This window comes from Typopeltis vanoorti, chromosome 3, assembly GCF_054136105.1.
Source record: "Typopeltis vanoorti isolate ZY-2024b chromosome 3, IOZ_Tvanoo_1.0, whole genome shotgun sequence".
Classification (NCBI taxonomy): Eukaryota; Metazoa; Arthropoda; class Arachnida; order Uropygi; family Thelyphonidae; genus Typopeltis; species Typopeltis vanoorti.
In genome coordinates, this window is record NC_143551.1 from 5,250,229 (window position 1) to 5,266,550 (window position 16,322).

Sequence of the window (16,322 nt, forward strand, 5' to 3'; positions counted from 1 at the left end):
AGATGTAGTCTTTGTGTTCTGAAATCCTGATATTCGCTGTCCTGCCTGTTTGGCCAAAGTAAGACAATTTACAGCTGCAAGGAACCTAGTATATACCAGGTAGGTCTAGGGGGAGTGGTTGGTCTTTGGTAGAGTGGATAAGGGATGCCAACTTTTTATATGGTCTATAACACGAAGTCAGGTCATATTTTGAGGATATTGGTTATTTTCTCAGAGGTTTCCCGGATGTAGGGGATGGTGATAGATTTAATGTAATCTTTATTGTGGAGGGAGGTTGTGGTTTACTGGTTTTAGTATTTTTTGGGGGTTGTAGCCATTGGCTAAGAAAGTGTTGAGGATGTGGTTTAGTTCAGTGGTTAGGGCATCGTGATCTGAGCAGATTAATTTTGCCCTGCTGAATAGTGTTTTAATAACTCCATATTGTTGTGAGGGGGGATTGGTGGTGAATGTATCTACCTGTATGGGTGGGTTTTCTATAAACAGAGAAAACCAAAGATCCATCAGGCTGGCGAGTGATTCAAGTGTCTAGGAAGGGGAGGGCGTGTTTTCCTTTTTTGCGTGTTGGTTGTTTAAATGTGTTAGGAAGGAGTGGAGTGTATCTGAGCCATGTGGTCAAATTAGTGAACACATCATCCACGTACTGAAGCCAAATAGTGGGTTTTTGTGGGGCACAGTTTAAGGCTTTCTCTTCAAAGGTTTCCATAAAGAAGTTGGCCGAGAGTGGGGAAAGAGGTGAACCCATGGATGTCCCCTCTATCTGTTTGTAGAATTTTCTTTGCCAAAAGAAATAGCCTGAGTTCATTGTGAACTCAAATAAGGCTGTGATATCGGGAGGAGACTTGGCTTGGATGAGGTCTAGGGTTTCCTTGAGTGGGACATTAGTGAATAGGGAGGAGACAGCAAAACTGACCATTATGTCAGTGTGTTGGAGTGAGAGGTTTTCTATACTGGCTTTAAAGTGGGCTGAGTTTTTTTTATGTGTGATGGTGTGTTGCCAGTATAGTGTGTGAGCACTTTGGCTAAATGTTTGGCTAATTTGTATGTGGGGGAATCAATGCCATCCACGATGTAATGTAATAGCACATTTTGTTTATGTATTTTTGGATAGTGTTAAGGTTGTGGTTTTGTTCAGTGGTTTGGGCATCATGATCTGAGCAGATTAATTTTGCCCTGTTGAATAGTGTTTTTATAACTCCATATTGTTGTGGGGGGGGGGGGGAATCCTCAAAAAATATGACCTGACTTCGTGTTATACACCATATAAAAAGTTGGCATCCCTTATCCACTCTACCAAAGACCAACCATTCCCCCTAGACCTACCTGGTATATACCAGGTTTCTTGCAGCTAAATTGTCCTACTTTGGCCAAACAGGCATGACAGCGAATATCAGGATTTCAGAACACAAAGACTACATCTGGTTTCACCACTACAGCCACTCTGGGCTTGCAGACCATGCCTTAGATACCCACCATAGAATTCGTTGGAAGAAAACTAAAATAATACACCGCAGCAAGTTCAAGTACAAAAGATTATTCCTGGAATCATCAGCAGCTCTAAAAAACGTTCCAAACCTCAACAAATTTGGGTGCATGAAACTACCCCAAATTTGGGAAGCCTACATTATGAGAACTTCAGACCAACGGCCAAGACAACCCAATTAGCCCACTAGGGGGGGGCACCATTAAGACTTTAGGAACAATATTAGTTTCTTGCCTTTTTCCTCATATGCTTTTGTTAGTGCCTGCGTGCACATACCATATTTGTATGTTCCTGAAGATGGCAATGTGACGTTGCCGAAATATTGAAGGAATTCATTAAAGTTTGCTTTAATTAATATCCGTTATATGCATTGTTAATTCCTTAAGCTAATTACCAGTTAAAATTGAGTTTTGTTTGAATTAGACTTCAGGCAATTGGTCTCATAGTAAGTGGAGAGTGTTTCTAAGGCTTCTGTCAGCCTCTTCTCAACTTCTTGAAAACGCCTTGCTTGACTGCATATAGCTGTGTCGTCGGCATAGATAAACCTCCTCACTTGCGGGTGGGTTGGCTGATCATTAGTATAAATATTGTAGAACATCGGGGCCAATACGTTGCCTTGAGGTAAACCATTCTTTTGATTTCTCCATCTACTCTTCTTTCCTTGCAAAGTTACATAGAATTGATTCTGGAGCATGGTTTTAACTACATTCATGAGGTGAAAATCTTTCATTATTTGGTACAGTTTGACCAACAGTTTCTTGTGATTAACAGTGTCATATGCCGCTGAAAGATCAATAAAAGCTGATCCAGTCACAAGCTTCTTCTTGTAACCATTTTCGATGTCTGCATGAGATTCAGAATTTGGCCATAGCAGGACTTTCCCAGATTGGGAAAATCTGGCTTGCTCGGGCATAAGTTTCTAGTCAATGTTTGCTGCTATTCTTTCCAGAATCATTCATTCAAAATCTTTATACAAGTGGCAAAGGAGAGAAACAGGGCAAAAATTCTTCAACTCTGTGGTTCCTTTCCTGGTTTAAGTAGAGCTACCACTTGAGCTTTCCGCCATAATTTGGGCAACTGAAGAGATTCTACACACCTATTCATCAATTTCACCAGCCATTGGATGGTTACCGGACCGAAACACTTTATCTGTTCTGTCCGAACGTCATCCGGGCCAGTAGCTCTATTCTCTTTCAGGTGACATATAGCTTTTCTTAGTTCTTCCTCAGAGAATGGAGAGGCTAACAAATTAGGCTCAGCTTCTTTAATGCGCGTAAGATTGGTTTTCAGTATCTTCTTGTCTGTCCTGCCATTCAACAGTAGCTGGTAAGTGATCTAGCTTGGCGTGACCTCTGTTACATAAACTGGAGGTTTAGTTGGATCGTTGCTTAAATTCTTCACCAGTTTCCATGTTCGTCTGCTGTTCTGCACTATCCTGCACTAGCTTCATCCATCTCTTCTTTCTAACATCTGAGAGTTTGTCCATCAGTTTTTCACCTGCCTCAGTTTTGTCTACAGCAAAAGGATCCTTGTCATATCTAATTTGATATTCTTTTAGTTGTTCCATCTGGTCTTCATTAAGCCCAGCAATATATTGAGTTCTGCACCCTCCTGGTATGTGCCGCTGAGATACTATTTTGATGGTATTCACGAACTCTTCATAGTTCCTTGGATCCGCTTCAAGAGTGTTTACTGTCTGATTGAGTTCCTTCGCAATTCCGTCCCATCTTGCTTTTTTAAAATTAAACTGTTGCTTAAAAGGTACTATCTCTGGATTGATAACGGCTCTGACTTCACAAGTAACAGGTCTGTGCTGAGTTCTTGGCATCGGCTCTTCTACTATCTTCGTCGCTCACTTGCACGGCTACTTGTTCACTGATAAAGATGTTATCTGGGTTATAGCCTCTTCTGCACCTTCCACTATTGAATGATGGTCTTAACTTGGGATCATGGATCAGCTTCAGTCCTTCTCTCTCAGCCCAATTTTCCAGCTGAGCACCATTCCTGTCAGTCATTTTGTAGCCCCATGTTAAACTCTGACAATTAAAGTCTCGAGTATTATTTTAACCTTCTGGGCGTTAAAGTTGGCAGGTTCTTTGAAGACGAAATCTTCATTAGGTGGCTTATATACCGATGTGATTGTGCAGGACTTGATCTCAATGGTTAGTATCTCTATATTATTATGGGATGTCATATGTATAGATTTAATATCCAAGTCTGGTTTAGCAAAATATAACACTACCATATTGCTCGTGTGGTCTTTCAGCTACTAATTTCATGCAATGAACTTTTGGTCTACTGCATTTTACCCCTTGATGTGTCTCCTGGATAACTAAAACATCACATTTGCATGTATCACACGTCTGCTAATAAAACTTCCTTTTCGGATGACAGTCCTTCAATATTTATTGAAGTCGTCTTAAAAGCTAGCCTTGAAGAAGGCTGATTTATTGTTCGCATGATTGTTCCAGTAGCTGAAGGATTTGCCAACGTTGCCCAGGGTATGCTCGATTGTGATTTCTGAGTGATCACCTTTGTATATAACACAATCTACGAGGAGGTTCCTTCAATGTACCCTGGGTTATAAGTAATAGTGCAGATGCAGCAGTCCTGAAAGAGGATTTGAATAAACTAGACAGATGGGCAAATGAATAGGGGTCTCGGTTTAATGCAGCAAAATGTAAAGTCTTGAAGTTTGGGATCCATCAATGGGAGGAGCTATACTGGAGGAAGTTGGAGAGACAAGAGATCTGGGGTGATGATTGATAGAAAACTGAAATTCAGGGAGCATATTGCTAAGGTGGTGAAGGTAACCCAGAGGATTGCTGCAATACTGATTAGGACGCTGACCTGCAGATATAAAAGAGTTATCATTCCAGTGTATAAGATACTGATTAGACCACACTTACACTATTGTTCTCAAATTTGGTCCTCGGGATTTGAAGTGGATAAATTAACTGTGGAAAGAGTAAGAGACAGATAACAAAGATGGTTTCAGGACTGTACAATGATAGTTATGAGGATCAGCTGAGGGAATGTGGACTGCAGAGTTTGGTGGATAGAAGAAGGAGAGATGATATAATTGAGACTTTTAAACTGTTGAGAGGCAGTTACAGGGTAGAAAGGAGCAATGACAAGGGGCCTTCCCTGGAAGTTACAAAAGGAAGCTGTGAGCAAGAGGGTGAGGAGTGGTTTCTTTGCGTGGAGGATGGTTGAACCATGGAATGCATTGTCTGAGAGAGTGGTTAGAGAAAGAATGGTCAATTATGACTGGAGTAATAATTCCATAATTCAAGGAGTGGTATGGTAAGCTTTGTGTTTCCTAAGGACCTCCCACGATGAGTCTCTTGACTCAATGGAGGCCTGAATAATAATAATAATAATTTTGTGGGCACAATGACTTAGTTGGGGAGAAAAAGAATATTGATAGAGATTTGAGGAAATTGTTGCAGCAGGTAAAGAAGTTGTTATAGTAGAAGTTGCAAGCATGTTGCCCAGGTATGACAACAGTGAAATGAGGAGATCAGAAATAATGAATAGCAAGATGGCTGAATTGTGTGAGGCAAAGTGGGTTCAATTTGTAAATCTCTGGAGTGAATTGGAAGAAGGGAAGTTGGAATAGTTTAAAGCTAATAGACTACATTTTAATGGGTTTGGTGTTGGGCATTTAGAAAGGCTATTGTTTTCTGAGAAGGTACAGTGCCAAGATGTTAATGTAGTCAATGTTCAGACTCTACTCGTGAAGCAAGATAGCACAACTAAACAGATTGTTTCCCTTTGAATGTAATTTATGTGCATTCATTTTCACATTATTTTAATATTGTGAATGTTTTCAAATAACAGTTTTCTTATTCAATTTTATGTGTTTACACATAAAGAATAAGAAAACAATCAGCATGATCACCAACAGAGACAGAACAGTCATGTTTTTAACTAAAACTCCCTTCTCACACTATAATCAGGTCTAACTTCTTTGAACTTAAGTTCTTTTTATTCATGTTGCATGTCAGTTGGGCAACTTGCAGATCCCTGTCCATAACTTTATACATAAATTTGATTCCAAGTATTGTAAATGGATTTACAACACACTTCTAAATTATATCACTTTTTTTTCTTTGTATTGTTAAAGGGGTATTAGTTAGTTTGTTTTTTTAACAGAATACCACCTTCTGGTTTTTTCTAATGATCACATATAAGAATATCAATTACTTCTGTCTAAGTATTATTATAACTATTTCCATGAACTCAAAAAGACTGACACCTGAAGAAATGTTAACTTAATTAGTGACCACCAATCAAGATCCACAATAGATCCCACCTACACCACTCACTTCTGGACTCTTTAGCGATGGAGAGGAAACTGGAGAAACCTGTGCTGCTGCACCTGACATTTCCAAGGTATCTGATAGGATTTGGCATGGACTTTTCAGTAAATTGCCATCTTAGTCTGTGTTCTTCTAAAAATTAAGAATTAATCAATACTGTGAAAAGAAGAAAACCTGCCTACTTAGGACATCTAATGAGAAATCATAAATATAACATTCTCCATGTAATACTAAAAGGTAAAATCAATGGAAAGAGAAAACCTGGAAGAAGAAAAATATCATAGCAAGACAATATAAAAAACTGAACTGAACTAACTAAACTGAACACAGAGTTCTTCATCAGGGCCACTAGAGACAGAAGTAAATTTGCTAAGGTGGTCACTGAACTCTGTTAGGAAAAAGCACTTAAAGAAGGAGAGTCTGTTTTCTTCACTTGGTAACTGAATTGCTACTTTTCTTACAGATAGTTCAACATATGTATATTAGTGGAGAGTTTTCTCTTCAGATTTTCCCATTATTGCAGGTGTTCCTTAGGGCTCTGTTATTTCACCTATCTTTTCCTCATAAACAGACATGATCTGCTCATTGACTTCAATTCCTCTTCATATGTTTGTTGACAACCAGTCTCCACTCATACTACTCATGTGACAAGTCTTGTAGTGCTCAAATATCACAGGCTTCAATAAGTGTCCTAAATATCATCCTAAACCTAAGCTTTAACACCATTCTGCAATGGGGGAATTACAAACTAGTCACCTTCGATAATTCCAAAATGCACTTTTGTTATTTTTATTGCATACGAACTTTAGTCCACTTTCCTCTGGCAATGCTCAATTTAACATTCAAAATCAGATCTCCTGGATTGACTCTTACTTCTAACCTTTCCTAGCATAAATCACATAACATGGCATCCACAGTTTCCAGAAAACTTGGCATTCTCTTTCACTCAAAACATTACTTTTCATCTATCCAGTTACTCTGTACAAATCCCAAATCTGCCCAACATTGGGAATATTTCGCTTTTAGGATTGTGCACCTAAAACCCTCTAAACATCCTCAATGCTGTTCCAAAGAGAGCAGTTCAGTTGATTAACAACTCTGCTCACACAAAATTATAGAATCACATGTGTACCACAGTAAAAATTAATTTATTATACAAATATTTTGTCTTACTTATTATAAGACATCATTGTGAGCAGCATATCTCACAACATGTATGATAAAATATCTGTCTAACAAATAATTTTTACTGTGGTACAAGTGTGATTCTATATTATGGATACTCCATAGGCCTCATTATACAAGAACCTTTCACAGAATCTCTTCTACTCCTTACAGATAGTCAGTTTCAGCATTATGTCTCTTCTATAATATTCCCATGAGCATTGTTCAGCAGAACCAGCATCTATTATGCCATGTTTCTGCCAAAACTACAGCAGTACGAGCAACAGCTTCCCAATATCCTTTCATGGTTGAATGGCCGATTTGCCAAACCACCTACCAGTCATCTTTCACTGCATCTACCTCTATTCTGTAGAACAATCTTCCCTGTGAAGTATTCCCCCAAGACTATCTCCAGACCTTTAAGAGGAATATCAAGAGATTACTTTGCTCTTGATTGCAGCCACACATGGTATTTATTTGCTCTTGCAGCCTCTCATGCTTGAGAGAGAGAGAGAGAGAGATATTAAAAAAAAAAAACCTCCAAAGTGCTGATTCCTCTAATTCTCAGAAAATAGAGAATATTTATGTCTCTATGAGATATTCTTATTTATTCTCATTACCAAGAAAAGAAATACAGTGTTTTTTGTCAACCTTGGTATTATCAAAGTAAGGGAATGTAAAGTAAGATCTTTCTTGCAAGAAATAGGGGAGGAATTTGTTTTAGTAGTTGTTCACCATGCCATAGGAGAATGGCAAGCAGATCAGTGATTTAAAACACTGGTATCAGAAGATGTTGAAGCTTAGAATATATGAGTATTATAAGATATGTCAAATGAATAAAAGAAATGTAGTGTACCATCATCAACAAAACTATGGATAGGATTCATAAGAAAATTTTTAATAAAATTAATAGAATGAATACAAACACAAAAAGGAATAATTAAACAGCAGGTTTAATTGTTCCAATATTTCATCTGTCAGAGACATGTTCAGGAATACAATATTAAAATCATAATAACACACAAAAAATAATAAGTGGAAAAAATTAAACTATTTAAAGCCTAAAATCCTATGAGGGATGCCCTCTATGGATGCTACTGATTAACCTTAGCTGTTGGGTGAAAGGCTTAAGAATTAAAGTTTTCCAAATCTTAGGAAGTTTAACCCAACCATATTTATTTAGATTAAGCTTGTCTTTTTTTTTTTTTTTTTTTTTAAATTTGCTGCCGATCCTAATTTCAAGTTTGTATTTGCTGTGATGAAGCATAGTAGTTTTATTCCATCTGATCCTACACAAGGTATCCAAAGTCACAGTGAGCTAGACCTGACTTATCATAGTTGTGGGGGCAAATGTATTTTTTGTGTTCATCAAGGTGGATGTTAGCAGATCTCCCAGTTTGACCATAACATAAGTTACAAGAACGAGTAATCGTGTAAACACCTGGAACAGGTAAGTGAGAAAGTGGGTCCTAAGGGGAGTGGAGAAGAAAGGCCAGCTTCAAATGAGGACTGAAAGTAGTGCAGATATTTCTTCAAAGTTCTGGCAATTTTTTCTAAAGTGCCATGGATACAGAGAATAGTAATGGCATTAGTGTAGTCTGTATGTTGAGAGGGATGTGAGAAGATTGGAGAGATAGATAATTTATAGATCTTTTAATTTAATGATCATTATTTTTAAGGGAACAAAGATGAGAGAAATTTGACAATTTCATGGCTGAGTTTATCCAATTCTTGGAAGAGACTGAATGCATGCTTGATTCCATGTTTTTGGGTCAATGGCAGACAAGAATGAAAGATTATAAAGATGATACAGAATGGGTGTTAATAACAAAGTACAAATTTTGAACATAACTGATGGGATATCATCAGGGCCAGAAGACTTGTTGGTATCCAAGTTATTTAAGACTTTTCTGATGTCTCTCTCTGTTTCTCAAAAAAAAAAAAAAAAAACACAAAACAGACATGCACTGAGCTGTTCCTGATTTTAACTAATCATCTATGCAGGAGTCGGAGGAGGAGAATGATGCAGGAAAGTAGCTCAGGTTTCCTGTACATGTGCCTGGTGGGAGGCATAGAAGAATGGCAATTATGCAATTGCACATTGTCAAAGGGAAAAAGAAATAAACAGCAGTTCAGTTCTTTCAACACTAAGTTTGTTTTATGCAGCAAAAAACTACATCATACTGCATCTCTGCAAACACCTGAGTGTAAGGTAAGAGGCCTATGTAGTAGATGTTTACTTCTAGCAAATTAATTCAATTTGCTATATTTGTTATCAAACACTAACAGTAAGCTTTAACACAGTTCTAAGGTGAAGCTCAAAGTTTTAACTAGGATGAATTCAAAGTTTTCTAATGATCAGAACTAGTATAAATTTATTACAATAAAAAAAAAAATCCACTATTTATTTGATCACTGAATAAGTTTCCTGTTGCCATACCAGCATGCCATTGCACTAAAACACACAATAAAAAATGTTTTATATTAAATGACTTACCAAAATCCATAATAAAGGACTGTAGGAAGCACAACTAAATTGAGAAAGGTTGGAAATTTATTTAGTGTGTCCAAAAGAGAGGGACATAAGCCTAAAAATAAATTTAAAAAAAATGAAGTCATCATTATTAAATATATGCAAAATATACACTACTAAGTAAATAATTCTTTTAAAATATATTCTAAACAATAACAAGAATACAGTTAATATCAAGCTGCATTAGATTTTTTTTTTCTGTGAGTGGTGGGGGGGGGGGGAAGAGAAAGATACAGTTTATTTTAGAAATTATGGACTTTACAACCATGTTATAAATAACTAATTTTAATTTCCCAATGTTTCGATCTTCATATTAAGATCATCATCTGGAGCATATACAAATATACAGGACAAGCTGAGTTACATTACATACAGTAAGCTAGAGAAACAATGATTTGATCACAGGTTATTCTACTGGCATGACTTCTAATGAAAGGGAAAAAAAAAAATAATTATTTAGAAACTACATCAAGCTAAATTCTACTTATGATAACATGAATAAACATTCTTTCTTACAGACAGTTTTCTTTCATAACAATGATGTCCTATTTTTAGCAATACAATTATTATTTTTGATTTAGGATCCTGGATTATCTATAGTCCTGTTTATAGTTACTCTTAGAGAGGAAGGTTCCATGGGCCAAATATGTGTCTTCCATATGTTTGGGATTTTTAGACCATCGTTATTATTCAGAATGGGGTGGTTGATAATAATTTCACAGGCTTCCTTAAATTTGCTTTCATACCATGTTTTGGTGTGATGTAGAAACCAGTGCTTTTTCCAGTCAATTCTATGTAAGGTGTTCAAGGGAATGATCAGAAAGGCCAGCTTCACCATAGTTATTATATTTAATGTATCGTTTATGTTCTTTTTGTCTGATAGGAACTGTGCACCCTGTTTCCCCTATATATGGTATATTACAGGTGCAATAAATACGGTCTACTCCAGTGTAGCCAAGCAGGGGGGGGGGGTCTTTGGATGAGTTGAGTAAGCTTTTAATTTTGCAGGAGATTTAAAGGTGGCTTTGAGGTCGTATTTTTGTAGTATTCTGTTTATTTTATCTGATGTCCCTTTAATGTAAGGAATGGTTATAGTTTTATTGTAGTCCGGTTTGTCTTTGTTTTTTATTGAGGTCATGTAGAGAATTTTGTTAATAGCGTTTTGGCTGTAACCATTTTTTTGAAAAGTATCGCTGATAACTTTAAATTCATCTTTCAGTGCTTGTTCACTGGAGCAGATCTTCATAGCCCTGTTTTTTTAGAGTATTAATGACACCTAGTTTTTGTGTTGGGTGGTGGTGGTAGAAGTTTATGTGTATATATTATTATTATTATTATTTGACATCTCCAGGGAGTCCAAAGACTCATCGAGGGAGAGTGTGCCAACAGCATCGAACAATTGGTCCCCTTCCAACTACTAAACGTGCTCAAACTTACTTAACTGAGCCATTAGTAGCCCTGGCTTGGCCAGTATGTGTCAGTTTTCGGTAAAACGGTGAAGGAAAGATTCCAGAAGGAAGACGTGTGACAAGTGTATCTAGAAACAGAAGTGTGTTGTGTTTTATTCAATCTCAATTGTGAACTGTTTGTGTTGTTTGTTTAGGTGGCTAAGGAATGTGTCTAGCGTCTGGCGGCCATGGGACCAGATCGCGAAAACATCGTCAATGTATCTAAGCCAGACTTTGGTTTTTTTAAAGGAGAGGAATTGGGACATTCATAAAGACGGCAGAGATGCCAAAACTGACTATTATTATTATTATTTTGGGCTACTCCAGGGAGTCCTTAAACTCATCGAGGGAGGCCCTAAACATCATGTCCACACAACTATTCAACATTCTCACAGTATCTATCATACCTTGCCTTGAACTCGCTCACTGTCATAGCACCCACAACAGACTCTGGCAGCTTATTCCACTTATTTACCACTCTAAAAGTAAAGAACCAGCTCTAACACCCCTGCTAACCATACTCTTGCCCAGCTTCCATAGGTGTTCCCTAGTTCTCCTCCACCAGTCCTGTTCTCAAAAATATCCTCTGAATTAATCCTATAGAATCCTTTTAGCAATTTGAGTGTCTCAATCATATCTCCCCTTTTCCGCCTATCAACTAGTTTCTGCAACCCACAAATCTTCAACCTGTTCTCATATGGTTCATTCCATAGACCTGCTATCATCTTAGTCACTCGCCTCTGGATCCTCTCCACCTCCTCCCCATCAAGAAGGAACCGTGGTGACCAAATTTGGGCACAGTAGTCGAGATGAGGTCTTATCAGGGCTCGGTACAGAGGTACAATAACTTGCTTGTCTCTGCTCGTCAAGGTATTTTTCAACAACCAAGTGAGTTGATGAGCTGATTTTGCTACTTTTGCAATGTGCCCCCTAAACTTCATCTCCCTATCCACCAACACTCCCAAGTCCCTGGCCTCATCAATATCTTGGAGTACAGTTCCACCAATGTGGTATACTGCTGCTAATCTTTTCACCCCAAAATGCATAACCTTACATTTTGTCACATTAAATTGACATCCATTCTCTTTAGCCCAGAACCCCAATCTATCTAAGTCATCCTGCAAGACTTTGACATCTTCTGCATTCACTATCGCCCTACCCAACTTTGCATCATCAGCGAACAAATGAACTGTTCCACTTAGACCCTTCCCTATATCGTTAATGAACAGATTAAACAGCAGTGGTCCAAGAACAGAACTCTGCGGCACACCATTAGTCACAGGCCGTCTTTTTGACTACTCCTGAATAAACTACTCTTTGATATCTCTCCATCAACCACCCACTATCCATCGCACCAACCCTATATCCATTCCCATATGTTGTAGTTTACGGATTAGAATTCCATGTGGTATCTTGTCAAACAACCTTATGGTTACTCTCACCAATAGGTGGCAGTATGGTCATATTCATTACAGTCAAATTGTGAGATGCTATTACCAGGTCAAACACTCTCACACCCCTAGTATTTTCAATTATATGCTGTCTCAGATAGTTATCCCTTAATAATTGAATAAAATCCATTTCCTTCCTCACATGTGTCCTCTCCTCCTTCCAAATGAGCTGCTTTCACTATCCTGCAATACAACTTCAATTCTCCTTGGCTGCAGTTCATCAGCTATCATCAATAACACCCCTCCCCCCCATTTTATTCTCTCTGTCCCTCCTAAACACACTATAACCTACACATTCCATCCCACTAACTATATCATCTTCCATCAGCCATATTTCACTAATGCCAATAACCTGTGGCCAGGAAGAGCCAATCAAGGCCAAAAATTCTTCCTTCTTGTTCCTAATACTCCTGGCATTAGTATACATGAAATGCAGCGATCCCTTTGTCCCACTCCTATCTTGATGCATTATTCTAAATGTCCCATTCCCATTTTTTGTCCTTAGTGCTTGGGTACATTATATACATTTTTACACTCAACTGTCTCACTGATGTTTGCATATCCCCCCCCCCCTCCTTGGTAGTTCTAATTTCCTTGGTTCTGCACATCCATTTTCACTTCATTCAGCAACACTTTTTCCAGTCTCCGCACACCAAGTCCATTCAAATGCAGGCCATCCATCTTGTATAAGTCCTTTCGTCCATCAAACTCATTCCACACGTCCACGAATTCCACACCACACCATCTGCATAACCTGCGCATAATGTCATTTGCAATTATGGCCCTCCTTCTAAACTCCTCTCTGTCATACCGCGGCAACAGACTCACCATTTTAACTCTGTCACTCTTTTCTTTAGCTACCTTTAACAATACTTTCAAGTCCTCTCTCATAAAAAATTTATCACCTTTCAATTCATTCATACCCGCCACAATTATTAATTCTTTCACCCTCTGTTTTTGCACTCTAATACTCTCACTTACATCCTTAAATTTCACACCTGGTAAGTACGATTTAGTTACACTCCCATCTGTCACACCTCTTAATAACGAGTCACCATACAACACTCTTTCCTTCATTTCAGAAACTCTCCCACTCTTACGCTGTTTATTTACGTTAGCCGAATCACTATGGAAAGAGTTTTGCAAGTGCTCTAATTGCCGCTGCGCATTTTGTATCACTGCGTGCAACCTAGTGATCTCACTTCCTACAAATAATTCCTCATTTTTTTTATCATTCAAACCATTTTCTCTTTCTGTATAGTTGCTTTCACTCTTTCTTAGATGACCGCTCTCATTGCCATCTTGTACATCGCAATTCCCTATCAAGCCACTATTTTCACTCTCATTCTGGTTTTCTTCAACCATAACTGTCTCACAACCTGACACATGCTTCAACTCCTCACTTTGCTTACACTTTCTGCACATTCTCCTACCACTATCACTTTCAATCCAAACTCCAGCCTCATTCGGAAATGCATACATTCCACACACATCACATTGGACAAATTCTCTCACATTATAGTTTTTGAACAATGGCGTCGTATTTTTGGTGCCATTATCTTATGCCGCATTGGCGCCATATTCAAATCTATGAATATGGCTTGCAGATATCCCATGGCAGAACATATTGCAAGGGAAAGATGTTAGCAGTGCTTGGGATAAAATCAGTGGGTATCTGAGGAAAGCAATATCAGATTGTGTCCCCATGGTCAGGAGGTCAAACAAGGCAGGCATTAGATGGATGAGCAGTAGTATCAAGCTTGAACTACAAAAAAAGAAAATGTTATGGAGAATTTACAAGGAGAAGGGCGATCAGGACACCCATGAGCAGTACAAGGCTCAAGCTAGGAAGGTTACCAGCATAGTAAGAAAAGCTAAATCAGATTATGAGAAGACCTTAGCCAAAGAGATCAAGGGTAATCCCAAAGAGTTCTTCCGCTATGTGGCAAGTAAGAGGAAGAATGACTTCGGAAGGATAACCTTAGTGGGTGCTGATGGTATTGAGGTGACAAAATCAGATGTAATAGTCGAGTTACTGAGTGATCACTTCTCAAAAGTCTATCACCCAAGTGAGGATATCTCTATACCTATAGCAATACCTAATGTGAGAATTGAAGCTAAAGAATCAGAGGTATTAAATATATTGCGAAACTTAAATGCAAACACTGCGGTAGGCTTAGATGGAATATCAGCTCGGGTGTTGCGTGAATGTGCAAATGAATTGTCAACCCCTCTTACCTGGATATTTAATTTAAGTTTGAACTCTGGTATGGTCCCTAGGGAGTGGAAGTTAGGCAAAGTGGTTCCTTTGCATAAGGGTGGCTCTAAAACTGCAGTATTGAATTAGAGACCAATCACCATCTCAGGAGTAGTGGTAAAAGTATTGGAAAAGTTGGTTAAAGACAAAATTCAAGAATGGGTGGATCAGGATATGATACTCTATAGAGGCCAACATGGTTTTGTTAAAGGTAGATCCTGCCTTAGCAATCTATTAACTATCCATAATAGAATAACATCAGAGTTGGACAAAGGAACTGGCTACACAGTGGTACTTCTGGATTTTGCTAAGGCTTTTGACAGGATACCCCATAGAACACTGTTACGCAAATTGGAGCAGATGGGAATGGATATTAAATTGGTGATATGGATAGGAGAATGGCTCAGGGAGAGATACCATAAGGTGGTGTATGGAGGAGCCGAGTCCAGAATGAGGCAGGTGACCAGTGGTGTGCCTCAGGGCTCTGTGCTTGGGCCAATGTTGTTTAATTTGTATATAAATGATATAGGAAACGGCTTAAAGGGAGATATTCAGTTGTTTGCTGATGATGCAAAATTGTGTAGTGCAATAAAAAATCAAGCTGATGTTGAAAGTTTGCAGGAGGATTTAAATAAGCTGGTAAAATGGGCAAAAGAAAATGGATGTCAGTTCAATGTGGAAAAGTGTAAAGTCTTGCATTTTGGGATTAAAAGATTACCAGCTGTGTACTACATAGATGGAAAGGTACTCCAAGAGATTGATGAGGCTAGGGACTTAGGGGTATTGGTAGATAAGGAGATGAAGTTCAGAGGACACATTGCTAAGGTGTCCAAGATTGCACATAGGATTACTTGGTTGTTGAGGAACACACTGACATCCAGAGATAAAGAGGTTATTATTCCCCTTTATAAAGCATTGATACTTCCACATTTGGATTACTGTGCTCAGGTCTGGTCACCTGGATTCCTTGGAGATGAGGAGGCTGTGGAGAGGGTTCAGAGAAGAGTGACCAAGTTGGTGAGTGATATAAAAAATGCTCCCTACATTGATAGATTGAGAGCTTGTGGATTGCAGAGATTGGCTGATAGGCGAAGAAGAGGGGATATGATAGAAACATTCAAATTACTAAAAGGTTTTTTATAGGATTGATGCAGGGGAAATGTTTCAGCTGTGTGATAGTGATGGAAGAACAAGAGGTCATCTCTGGAAATTAAAGAAGAGTGTGGTTAACAAAGGTGTCAGAACAAGGTTTTTTGCCTGGAGGGTGGTGAATGAGTGGAATTCATTGCCTGACTTTGTTGTGAGCTCTTCATCTGTAAATGAATTCAAGAAGAGATATGACAGATATTGTTTTGCTAGTTTGGGTCTCCCGCGATGAGTCTACTGACTCCATGGAGATACCCGTAATAATAATAATAATAATACTGAATTAAATAATGGAATTCACACCAAAATCACACAGACACAACAAGCTACCAAAATTAGACAATATTACTTTTTGATTTTAACCTATATTCTAATTTTCATTCAAAATTATACTTATCTTTCGGGAGCTCCCTGAAAATACAACCGACCGTCTGGCCCTCTAGCAGCCAACCTCTCCAATAAATCATCTAATAAATCATCTTTTTCTAATGTAACGTCTTTGATAATGTTTATTAAGT

General features: G+C 38.3%; 1 protein-coding gene across 1 annotated transcript in view; it reads right to left on the bottom strand.

Moving 5' to 3' along the window:
- Positions 1-16,322, bottom strand: part of LOC150107877 (GPI inositol-deacylase-like) — a 301,804-nt gene that overhangs the window by 99,876 nt on the left and 185,606 nt on the right. Inside the window, exon 9 of the mRNA XM_090415403.1 lies at positions 9,467-9,557. Within this exon, the coding sequence (XP_090271529.1) occupies positions 9,467-9,557 (91 nt within the window). The remainder of the gene's footprint in view (positions 1-9,466; positions 9,558-16,322) is intronic.